This window comes from Dermacentor andersoni, chromosome 11 (assembly GCF_023375885.2).
Source record: "Dermacentor andersoni chromosome 11, qqDerAnde1_hic_scaffold, whole genome shotgun sequence".
Lineage (NCBI taxonomy): Eukaryota > Metazoa > Arthropoda > Arachnida > Ixodida > Ixodidae > Dermacentor > Dermacentor andersoni.
In genome coordinates, this window is record NC_092824.1 from 110085155 (window position 1) to 110097492 (window position 12338).

At 43.8% G+C, this 12338-nt stretch overlaps 1 protein-coding gene across 1 annotated transcript in view; it reads left to right on the plus strand.

Annotated features, from left to right (window-relative positions):
- The window catches only part of LOC126539459 (A disintegrin and metalloproteinase with thrombospondin motifs 7-like), a 60534-nt gene extending 49554 nt beyond the window's left edge, over nt 1–10980 (plus strand). The window contains exons 17-18 of the mRNA XM_050186307.3: nt 8042–8153; nt 8954–10980. Of these exons, the coding sequence (XP_050042264.2) occupies nt 8042–8153; nt 8954–9390 (549 nt within the window). The 3' untranslated portion in view covers nt 9391–10980. The remainder of the gene's footprint in view (nt 1–8041; nt 8154–8953) is intronic.
- Nucleotides 10981–12338: the final 1358 nt, after the last annotated feature.

A 12338-nucleotide genomic window follows, 5' to 3' on the forward strand; every position in this document is an offset into this window, starting at 1 on the left:
GGCCATAATTTAAATGCACTTCTCACCCTTGAATTTTGTATCTCGGGCAGACGATATACGGACGTGTGAAGCGAGTCGCTGTACTCGAGCGAGCACTGAACAGTGAAAACTGCTGTCGAAGCGTTTCCGAAACGACTGTACACATATCGGCATCACACGCGAAAAACCTACTGGCTACGGCCTACGGCCGCAACAGCATCCGATAATCCGGCCGTAAATTACTGTCGCGACACGGTGCTTTTACAAGACACGAGGGAAAACAAGAAAAGAACTCCTTATCAAAACAGACATTTCTCTAACGAACGTGAAACGTTGAACAAAGACGCACCTAAGAAGTTGTTTCCTTTGTGGTACGGTTTTTTTTCGTTCCACGCAGGTTTCCAGTTAGGATTTGCACCGACAGCTGTAATAGAAGACGTTGAGATGTTTTATACGTTGTTGTCAGTCGCGCGAGATTATATAAAAATTAGGAAAGCTTTCTCACAAGCGCCGGTTTCGATCCCGTGATCGCCTCGCCGGCATGCCAGTTTCCTAACCATCAGACATTCTATAGACATTCTGTAGACATACTTTAGCTACCGCGCAGCGTCTACCAGACCATCGCACGGCGTACAACAGTGCTGGTGGCAGAGCCTGGTCGATGTTGACGTTTGTCCCAGTGAATAAAATAGACGACTTGACGCGAATAACAAAAAGAAAGAAATTCATCTCATCTTTCGCGAGGGCAAGTGGAATGATTGCTTCCTCACTTCAGGCAACAAACAGGGACAAAACAAAGACCACAGAAGTTTAATACCGTATACGCGGATCATGCATGTTTTCATACAGTACATGGTTTGTACTGCTTACGTAACACCTTGGCCTAACCATTGCGGTCGATATGCGCCGAGAAAAAATTTACAGTGCCTCCCGAACGCTCGTGAAAAGAAGAGAGAGAGAGAGAAAAGGGGAGAAGGTAAACGCTCACTAACAAACTCTGAAATATTGTTTGAATTGTAATACTATGTTGTTAGTCAACGAGACAGCCGTTTTACCTAAGCATTGCCAGCTATTCGCCGCAGAAATAACAGAAACCTTCCAAATCACAACGAGGAGCGACGTGTTAGCGCTTGTGTTGTAGGCCTCCTCTGTTCCGGTCTCAAGCTTGCACTATTGCTCGGGTGTTATGTAGCAACAAGGCCAAGCTGCACTCTTGTCCGTAAGTCAATCTGCAATATATTATGCTGCATACGGCTGGCATTATCAAATCATGACCGGCATCCTACCGAAATCATTGCATTCAACTGGTGCTAACATGTGGGGCAGAAATTTGGAGGTTAGCGAAGAAGCTTGAGATCAAGTTAAGGACCGCGCAGAGAGCGATGGAACGAAAAATGCTAAGCGCAACGATAAGAGACAGGAAGAGAGAGGTTTCGATTAGAAAGAACACTGGCGTAGCCACTACTCTTGTTCACATTAGGAGGAAAACATGGAGCTGGACAGGCCAGGTGATTCGCTACATCGCTCGATCGCTGTTCGCATTACCATCGACACTCATCGTGAGATTATTTCTGCCGTAAATTTATTTTATGCTGAGCACGGTGCCGAGCGCTGTGTTGTAAGACGTGCTTTAATTACAGGTATACCTGTAATTAAAGCACATTTTAACGGAGCCTGTAGGCTCCGTTAAATGGGGTCAACTGGAGAGGTTGAAAGCAGCACGATCTCCGGCTACTCCATTAAACTTTTATTTTTAAAAAGTGTTTGCATTAAGAACACATACGTAAAAAAAAACTGATAACAAAAGTGACACTTTAACACGCACAAATACTCATACGTACAAGGCTGAAATAAAAAAAAAGAGAAGGAACATTAACAACGAAATTGAATCGCTGCATACAATCGTCGCTGGTATTTCGGGCGCGTGTTTGTACCTTACATATAAAAAAGAAAAAAGAAAGATTTCACTGCAATGAAATGGGTCCTTTCAAGACCACTATACTTGCCGTGTGGCAGGTATTGTCCGCATTGCCCAGAGCCCCAAGTTTCGTGATTTCGTGAACTTTCGTGAGCTGTTGCCTTGGCCGGGCATACAGCGAGCGGTCCAAGAACACGTGGACTGCATCTTCGTCCACCCCTCCGCGCAGCCACGACGCAGAGCTTGCGCGATACATTTTAAATAAACAATTCATCAGCCCTTCCACTCCGTGGAAGAGGACGAGCAGCGAAGCTGTGGTGCGTCTTGGTGTGTTTCACCTCAATCGACGCACTTATGTATGCATAGGTATTATAATAATAATAATTATTATTATTATTATTATTATTATTATTATTATTATTATTATTATTATTATTATTATTATTATTATTATTATTATTATTATTATTATTATTATTATTATTATTATTATTATTATTATTATTATTATTACTACTACTACTACTACTACTGATGGACACAGACAAAGGATGCATCTTTTGAGTGTAGAGTGGTTTAATCTTATTCCTTTATGAAGTAGTAACGCGTGCAAGTACCACCGCATGGCAGACGGGAATTCCACAATATCTCCAACTTCACTACGAACTACGTAATAGTGAAAAGTAGATGAAAGTCGGCGTATTGTTAGAGTCGTCCTAGCAGCTAATTGTTATATAATTTGTTTCAGTATAGTTTTGATGAAGCATGAGATCCAATCGTTTTCTGTAACCATTCTCGCTCCGTAGAAGGCCATGTAGTGACAGCAGACCGGAATTCTGTAACGTTTAAGACTTCACTGTGAACTAACTATAATTAGGACATGCAAATGAAACTCGGCGTAAGGATAGAATCGTCTTAGCGGTCAATTTCAGGATAATGTTTTTCAAAGATGCCTGCATCAGATTGAGAACTACAGAGCATTCGCGAGAAACTGGAAACGAAAATTTTTTTCCTGTTGACGTGACACGTAGACGGAGGGACATCACCGGAGAGTAGCTATGTACAGCTTCACTGTAAAAGTGATTTAGGTTGGACACACCGAGGCGAAAGCGGCAAAACAAGGTTTCGATACTTCGCAGTATATCTTCACATACAGGTTTTCAGGTTTTCTTTTCGTTCCTTTCTTTCTTCTTTTTCTTTCTTTCTTTTTTTTTTTTTTTTTTTTTTTGAGGAGGAAGCAATGTAATTTTTTTTAGCTAGAACTTTAAGCGCACGAGGCGTTTTTCCGGGAGAGAAAGTTCTTTCCAATCAAATCATTGTTGTAAGAAAGCCCGTGATACCTGCATTTGCCACTTTACAAATGAGCCAATTGTTCTCCCTTCACAAGCGTTTCGTTTCGCACTGCGTATAAGAGGAAAGTCAGCCGCTGAAAAAAGAACGTGTTTCTCATGGCCATTGAAGCAATTACTCTTCGCTCTCAGAGTTGAACTGTGGTTTCAGTGTATACGATTAGTTTTCACTGCTGTCATTGAAGACATCCTGTTGGGAAAGTACTCTACTGTAAATTGCTGTAATTTGATTTCGTACATCACAGCGCTCGAACCGCTACATTTGCGATGACTAAATGCTTTGGTTAAGAAACGGCTGAGCTGATTCGAGTCACTTCTTTTACGCTTGAACTTGAATTGTAGCGACCATTGGGCGCAGATATTTATTTAAGCTGCCTTTTTTCTATAATCTCACCTAAAACTGCGAAACTTCAAGAAAGAACGTTTGCAACAGGTGTGAACTATACGACATTAAAAGAAAAAGAACTATTTCACCCCTATAATTCCGGCATTTTAAAAAAGTTTTCATTTAAATCTTGACCAGCTTCATGTTTCTCATTTTGCTTGTTTTACGTCGCACTTTTTTACTCTTAGTGATACCGCACTTCTGTCGTTAGGGTAGTTTCTCTTAAACTATAAACCACTGTGACGCCTCACATGCAATCCGTAACTAGTGCAGTGATGCCCGAAGCCAGTTAATTGCAAAGACGACCTTCAATTCGTAGCTATGTGGCCTAAGGAATGCTCTGTACGTAGAAATCAACCTACGTTCACATTATCTGTCCGTTGGCCGAGTCAGAGTCATTCATTCTTACCTGGGCTACTGTTGCTTGTTGTCTGATCAGTTTGATTATCGTTAAAACGGTGATCCTCGAGAGAGTGTGGAGTACGGTTGAAGTAAACTCTGGTGCAGGAAAAAAAAACATGAATACCATTGACCAAGCACGTAAGGCCAGCAATAATGGAGTGGCGAAAAAAGAACCTTTGCAAAATGTGATCCCTATATTTCTTCAGTTTGAGAGGGAGAGCAGCAACCCACCTTTTTCCGTGCGCATCGCAGTCCTTTGCTCTTCGCGCACGCCGTTCGTATCAATACAATCCGAAGAGATACAGCGCCCACGCTACCTGTTGCTGAAATTTCTCGGAACGAACGTCTGGAAGCAGGTGTCCCGCTTGCGATGTCGTTCAGAAATTTAAAGAATGCGAGTATCTCTATAGATGATCTCGAAGTACGACAGATTGCTGCATTCTATCGGGCATAATTACCTCGAGCTTTCGCGCGCATATCTATTCACATTTTGTGTGCAACTCACGCTTAGTTCAGTGCAGTTGGCATGCCAACCGAGTTTGAGCCACTGTCTTCGACATACTTGTCCTGGCAAAGTGCTAGCATTCCAACGCGGCCATTGTCCAACATGGTACAGCTATCCATTGTCCTTGGAGCTTTCTCCACCTAAGGGTTGGAAAAGAGGCACCTTTTATGGTAAGCATATTTGGCTAAGTTCTTGCTACGCTAGGATTAGAGAGTGAGCACGATTGCAAATTCAGACTGTAAGACTCCCATTAGCTGCAGCATGAGTTAAGCGTGCAAGCTTTCGTGTGCGTGAATAACAGTGCGTTTTGTATCTGGTTACGTCATTTCTGTAACGCAAGTGCCCGTGAACCTTCTGCAGCACGCACAACACCTTTCACGTACTTCACTGCTTTTGCATCCTTAATACAGCCAACCTCAATTTTTTTGCCTCGTTCCTTCAGTTCCCTCCTTCAATGAACAGTTGCTACGTGACAGATGTTTTATTCTAGGAAAAAAAAAAGAAGCATACGGTTTTATATCCCCCGACGTGTCTTCACTATTCTACCACCGGAGCACAGTTTTTTCAAGGTATATATATGAGCTGACGTGCATAGCTGACAGCTTCGTCAGCTGATGTCAACGTGTCGCTCTGAATGTCAAAGCCAATCAACAAAAACAGTGAGCAACTCGAAATTCACGGCAAGATGTGTGGACCTTTCCCTCTCTCACCCAATTCAAACTGAACGGTTGTGGCTGTTTACGGCTGGATTGAGTCTGACGCTCCACGACAGAAACTGCCCGCCATGCCGTGATCGTATAACTCGTGCTTCAGTTCACGCACCCGAACGAGTGAGCATCTGGCGATACCTAATGAAATAAGACAAATTCACTTTACCTAGCGTGGAGTAGCAGGCCAGAGGAACCTCATTCAGGGCGCCTTCTCCACCTTTCTGCCATTACAGAATCTCTATGTCTTATACGAAAGAGGAAAACGTAAGCTGATCTGCGTTGTCAACCCCGCGAGCAACTCGTGCAGTGGTCCCTTACAGTAGTTTCACAGGTGGATACCATGGATTGTCAGGCCACAGACAAGTGTGATTACGCATTAAGGCACTTGCGTTCTGTTCCGTTCGCCAGTGCCTTGTTAGGGCCCTTTATTACGCGAACATATGTATGGTGCTATTAGTTCTCGCTTGGCACACGTCGAGCTCCTAATTACGACTTTACGACTTAACCTGTCCCTTATGATTAAAGCTCATTCTGGAGATGTTGAATCTTACTTTCGCCTGTACGTGATTGCCGTAAGCGTTTAATCCTGTAATATTCGTACACGTTACGCTCTTCGGGCTACATCGAGAGTATCTAAAGCACGTGCGCATTTGTCGGTCCTCGAACATTGGTCGCTGTCTGCAGCGACGAGCAACTGATACAAAGCTGCAGTCTTTGCCAAACGTTTCGAGGTCAATCCGTGATGCACGGATCCTGCTTTATATTCACACAGGACTGTGCGTGCAGCGCACACGTGTGCGTGCGTGAGTGTCTGCTTGCGTGTGTGTGCTTGTGTGCGTGTTTGTTTGCACAACCGCGGCCGCACTCTGTTGAGAAAGAGGACAGCTTCACGCGCAGAAGTTTACAAATGCACGAGGGTCAGCGACCGTAGCGCGACGCAGCTGAAACAGTCAGTATCATATAAGTAACTCTCATATAGCTCTCATATAACTCTCATACAACTCTCATAAACTGTCATATATGGTATCAAAAAATTTTTTTCTTATTCATCAATATTAAAAATAATGTTACTAGATGGCTAGTAAATGCACATGTTTACTAAATTACTATGTGTTTTACTACTTTCTCAGTCGGTCTGTACTAGTAAAGTACAGAGTAAAGTACGGCTAGTAAAGCTAGTAAGTGCTACCTTTACTATCCAGAAATGCTTCTTAGTAGTTTTTACGAAGTAACTACTAAGCCACCAATACCTCCTCAGGCTGTGGCCTATTGTACTGTCATTGTGACAGTCTTCTGCAAATTTGAAATAAACTGTAGTGTTGTTCATTATGTTGGACGAACAGTTAGGTGCGACGTCGTAGAACGCATATATGCAGACAGTGGGCCCTAAAAAATTATGCACAAAGCTCTGATTATTTAACCAAATACATAGGTGCTCACCGGTGTCACATGTGCTCCCTTGAACAAGGGCTATAAATACTCTTGAAGGTGCTTTTTGAAGAAGAGCCCGTGGCATCTTTGTCGTTCTATAGTTGTGTTCTTGCGTATCGTTGCTTTTTGGAGATAAGTAGTGCACTCTTACCCGGAGTTATTGCGCCTTAATGTCCGTGGTAAGCGTTACGTATACGTACCCTTAATTTATGCCTTAATATATAGCGAAACAACGTGGTTCTCTTTCTTTTTCATATATATATATATATATATATATATATATATATATATATATATATATATATATATATATATTACTTCCTTTGCTTTTACAATACCATCCACTTCGTATGCAAATTCGAGCGGCACTTATAAATCAGATAGGCCCCATTGTATTGTTGGTAATTATACTTCAATTGGGTTACTAACTTCACTACTAAGGTATAGTGTTTAGTTAGTACTAAGTTAGTGCTTTTTGCTAGCTTCAGCAGGTATTGAAAGTACTAACCATCATTTTACTACCTGCACTTACTAAGAAGGTAGTGCTTTTTGGGGCAAGTAACGTGATAAAGTAGTTAGTTAGTTAGTTAGTTAGTTAGTTAGTTAGTTAGTTAGTTAGTTAGTTAGTTAGTTAGTTAGTTAGTTAGTTAGTTAGTTAGTTAGTTAGTTAGTTAGTTAGTTAGTTAGTTAGTTAGTTAGTTAGTTAGTTAGTTAAAATGACGACCATTTTTAAAGAGGGATGATGTGCTTCAAGAGCGGTAAGCGCGGCATTTGCAGAGCAATGGCAGCGCAAACAACGAAGATAGCGCTTATTCACTTTACTTACCTTCGAAAGACAGACCTCACGAATAAACTCTTACAAGCTAATTAATCCGTAGATCTATGGTGCCTTTACCATATTTCGATAGCTTGTACTAATCACGGAGCATTTGTGCGACACGAAACGTCTCTGTTAGGTTCACCGCATTACAGCAACACCTGTTAAAACCTAGCTTGCACGTATGTCGTTTTATCTATTTTGTTATGTTTAGTGCAAACATACTTATATCTGCAGCATTTTGGTTTCCTGAATCGCGTTCCCCATAGTTACCACTTCCCAATGCTCTTTTCCTTGACGACTGGAAATTATTATCGCGTGGACGTGCAGCTCCCATTTCGTTTAACGAATGGCACGCCTTCCTTGCGTACCTAAAGGGACCCAGATAACGATATGCTCACAATATTTTGGACTTCTTTTTGCAACGACCGGTGGCTCTCCTGGTTACATAGTATAATCTAGAGAACGAGGTTTTCACGTGTGTTTGCCAAGATGGCAAAGGCTCTTGCTTCAGCTATAAAGTGTTCGCAAACAATTCTGCGCAGATCTGCCAGCATCGGGAGAACCCTGTGGTCTACGCAAGTCGCAAATGCGCTGAATGGAAAACCCTCGTCCGGGACCTATCCTCAAAAGGAGCCCAAGTCAGACACAACCCGAGTGAGTGCGACTGCATTGTAGGATCAGGCGCAAGCTAAGTTAACGCTAGTTGTGCCCTTTTCTGGAGTTTCTGGAGGAGTATGGGAGAGGCCTTTGCCCTGCAGTGGGCGTAACGAGGCTGATGATGCATGATGATGATGCATGATGATGATGCATGTGCCCTTTTCTAGTGCAAACCCAGGAGAACAGAATAGCCAAGACAGGATAAAGCTCTACCTTGTCTACTCAGTTGTTCCTTCTTTGTGCTGAAAAAATATCACCATGTTAAACTAGCGAGCCTTGCAGTGCATTTTTAATCAACTGACGCTTTTATAACAGAGCGGTGCTGTTCAGATCAATGACCATCTCCGTACCTAAGTATAGCGTGACTATAACACGACTTGTGTCAGTGAAAAACGGCAGAACTGCAGAACGCGTATTTAGAAGGCGTAAATAGGAAAAGGTTGCTGTGTGTGTACATAAAGTCAGGAACATACATGGACTGTGTGAGCATGTTTTCAGCTGTCCCTATCATCGGTAACGTGCTCAGCAGCTAGAACTTATTAATCTCAAAGCTGGCCCAGCCTCCCTGTATTTTTCAGGTTGTCGCCAGGAACATCGTGAAGGTCATGTTCAGCAGCATAGCTCTGTGAGTTAGTGATTAGATCGTGTGCGTATGACTTTGCGTAATGCTGCCAAAAAGAGAAAGAGCGCCCGGTACAAACTCGTCACCGCGCGCCATTATTCACTGCTATCATGGTGCTGCCCGTGTGAGATCTCTGATTTGCGCGCAACTCTTGTCTCTCCTTTTCGCGAAGCAGCCCGACCGTGGCAGGCATGCGCCGTCTACTGCAAGATCACGAACGGGCCCTGGTACACGCCGCGGACGGAGCTGAACGACCTCAGCGGGTCCTTCTTCCCGGACGGCACCTGGTGCCACAGTGACGGACGCCAGGACTACTACTGCCAGAACCACGTGTGCCAAGCCGAGCCGCCAAAGGCGTCCTCGTCCAAGGGACGCGCCTTGTGGCTCCTCCAAGACGTGGACGTCGAGCCACGTCTTCAGAACGCTCGTCCCCTGTCATCATTGCGGGCGCCCGCAGCGCCCGTCTACGACGCCGCGTTCATCTACGAGGAAGACTCTTCGCGACCCGTCGGCGTCGTTCAGACGACAAGTGCAGGCGCTGGCTCCGACGACGCGGAAGACCAAGAATACGCGGACAAAGATTACGTCACGCTACCCGACAAGCCCAGATGATATTATAGAGTGGCAAACTGGAGCGACTTTAGCAAGTTTGAAGTTTTGAGGCGTTTATAGAATGCGAGATGACCGGGAGTAAGCGGACAATGACTATGTCACGCCACATGAAAGCCTAGACGATACTATACTCTGACCAGCTAGAGACATGCTAACGGTAACTTTGCTTAAGCTTTGTCTACGCAGACCAGGAGTACACGGGGTAAGACGACGACACTTGACAAACATAGACGATACTACACACTGGCTATAACTACAGGCGTGTCTGCAGGTTCAAGCTTTTCGCGAATTTCATCGACCACGAGAGTACCGGCAGTCCGTGGACAAATATTACGCCCCACTGCCTGAGAATCCCCGCCAAAAAGCGTGACATAGCTTTGGTCGTTTCAGAAGCTCTAATGATGAACAGTAAGCGGACAAGGCCTACGTCGTACAGTATCGAGCGAGCCAAGAGCCGATTGTGGTCAAGATTACTTCAGGTGGTTTTTTAATCAGGCAAACCATCTCTTTGGTTTCTCGAAGCGAAATTTCGGTTCATCGCATCGCCATGGATGATTATAACAATCTGCTTGACAATCCGACGCAATGACTCCTTCTATACAACTCAGGGTAATTTAAAGAAGTTCGGCCACTATTACATAACACAACGTAACAGATCTTGCTAAGCATGAAGCCGAAGATAGTCTTTCGTGAACTGTGCCTATTGGGTTCCTCGAGAGCACGCCATCTTATGCGCCGCGGATCTCTTCGTGAGTCGAGCAGGTGCCAAACTAAATATGCAGTAAAGTAACATAGAAATTGAAACTGTTTAATTTGCGAGAGTTCAACCAGCGGTCATCCAAATAATAAATTCCGTGCCTTCGCGCTTGCAGACACGCTCGAGAGAGGATTAGAACGTTATTCGGTTGTCGTAAGCTTCTTGCTCTCTCCTTTTTTCTAGCTAAGGTTACTTGGTCGTCGAACGTTTCTCTCTCTTCTTTAGCGAACTAAAATGATCTGCAACGCGAGCAATCTGCAACTCACGTAGCTACGAAAATACACCACATCGCGTGTCGCCCCTGAAATCAGGATGACAAAGCCAGTGGCCTAAACCCAGAATTCAGCCAGCGGCCTAAACCGAGAATCCCAGGCAAGCAATTGACCTGGCGTTGCCAAATTCTTGGTTGTGCATTAGAACACGTGGCCACTATTTGTCGTATGAGAACTGAGGGATGAATTTTGGGGCTGACGCGTTTGTGTGCAGGAGACAGCGCGTTTTCCTGAGAGATTTCACAACCAACACTTTCCTGCCGGTGTTGAAAACGTACGTCTTGGCCTGCAAAACAATATCCTTGGCGCGACGTAATTATATGATATTATGTGACAAGGAAACGAAGAAGAAATAACGATTATAAATACCTTGGTGCCTACTCTTCTGAGTTGATATCAGGTCTTGCAGAGCGAATTCAATATTCCGATATGTATGTAGAAGGAACCAACGTTACATTGCCAGACACATTTTTTATATTTTCACAAACCTAGATAACCGGGAGCAAGTGAAACCATCGAAACATTAGTGGAGCAACACAGGTGCTGTAGATAAGCTTGCTGATAAGCTTGCTGATAAGTCCTGATAAGGTACAGTCGGTGTGCCACTCGGGTGGTTCCGATGCTCCTGTGACGAGGGGCTGTGAAGGCATTCCTGCATGAGAGAAACCTCAAAAAAAGTCTCTCCTCTGTGAAGCGGGAATGCATGTGTTGTTCACAAACAAACAAGCACAGGTGACTACCATTCAAAGACTGCATGAGACGGAGAAGGCGGCAGGCAAGGAAGTGACACCCAAAGAAGGATAACATCACTGCTCTCCAGACACTTTCCGTGCTTTGACCTAAAACCCCGTCACCATGGCGTCAAACAAGAATCTCCAAGTTAATCTAGTCTGCTTTGTATTAAGAAGCACATTCCAACCCATTGTTCTGTTTTTGTGTTTCTTTACTTTGTAAATAAACAAGGAGTGAGGTTTCGTTCTGGTTTCCTTGGGTTGAAATGTTTGTGACAATGCCGCTTAATTGCTACGAGGTGTTGTCACATATATGCAACCGTGAAGGACACATTGATCTGGGTTCCAGTAAACGTGGTGCGGTTAAATTATTCGACCACATTTTTCGTTATTTGTTTTTGTCATTCGCTTTCCATAGTTCATTTCGGTGTTTATCTAATTTCGGCTTGGCTGGACATACCTCTCAGACGAGCAAGTCGTTTACTTATAAAGACGTAGAGCAGCCTATAACGCAACATTTCGGAATTCCCAGTAAAGGCCCACTTCAGCCTCTAAAAGCAACATTCTAAAAAAAAAACTTTTCGAAGACTTTGCCCATTTTTGATTAATTTATTGATTGTCAAGTTTTCAACACGTTTTTATTTAGCTGAAAAGAGGAATACGAAACCTGCAAATCCATTCAGAGCCTTTTTCAATGCACATATAGAACTTTTTGGCTAACGTTCTATTGCCTACTATATGGTCTCTTTAACGGCACATGAAGCCTTTTGAATCACAACTGAATGACGACGAATATACACGCATACTCACTTCGGCGTCGTTTTCACTGACAGCAAGAGTTCTAAACCGGTGACAAACTGAGTTCTACCTATACAGCGATCAGTACAACGGGTGACCGTGAGCTGAAAGCCAAGTGGAAGTGAAAGCCAACGCGTGGCAAGGGATATCGCAAACGCTTTTTTGTATCTAACGAGGCGTCAGTTCTTGCAGGTATTTACCCAGGTATAAATGCGCCTGTCGCTATCGATCCACATTTTACTCACCATAGCCGGGTTCCAGAAAGATTCCTATATAGTGTCTGCATGCTAGAACATTCTATAGTGTCTGTCAGGGCCAGCGATTTACTTTTACTGGCATGTCCGTTTGGGGGAAGGAGGTGTAAAACAGACGTTAAACGCCATATGCGAT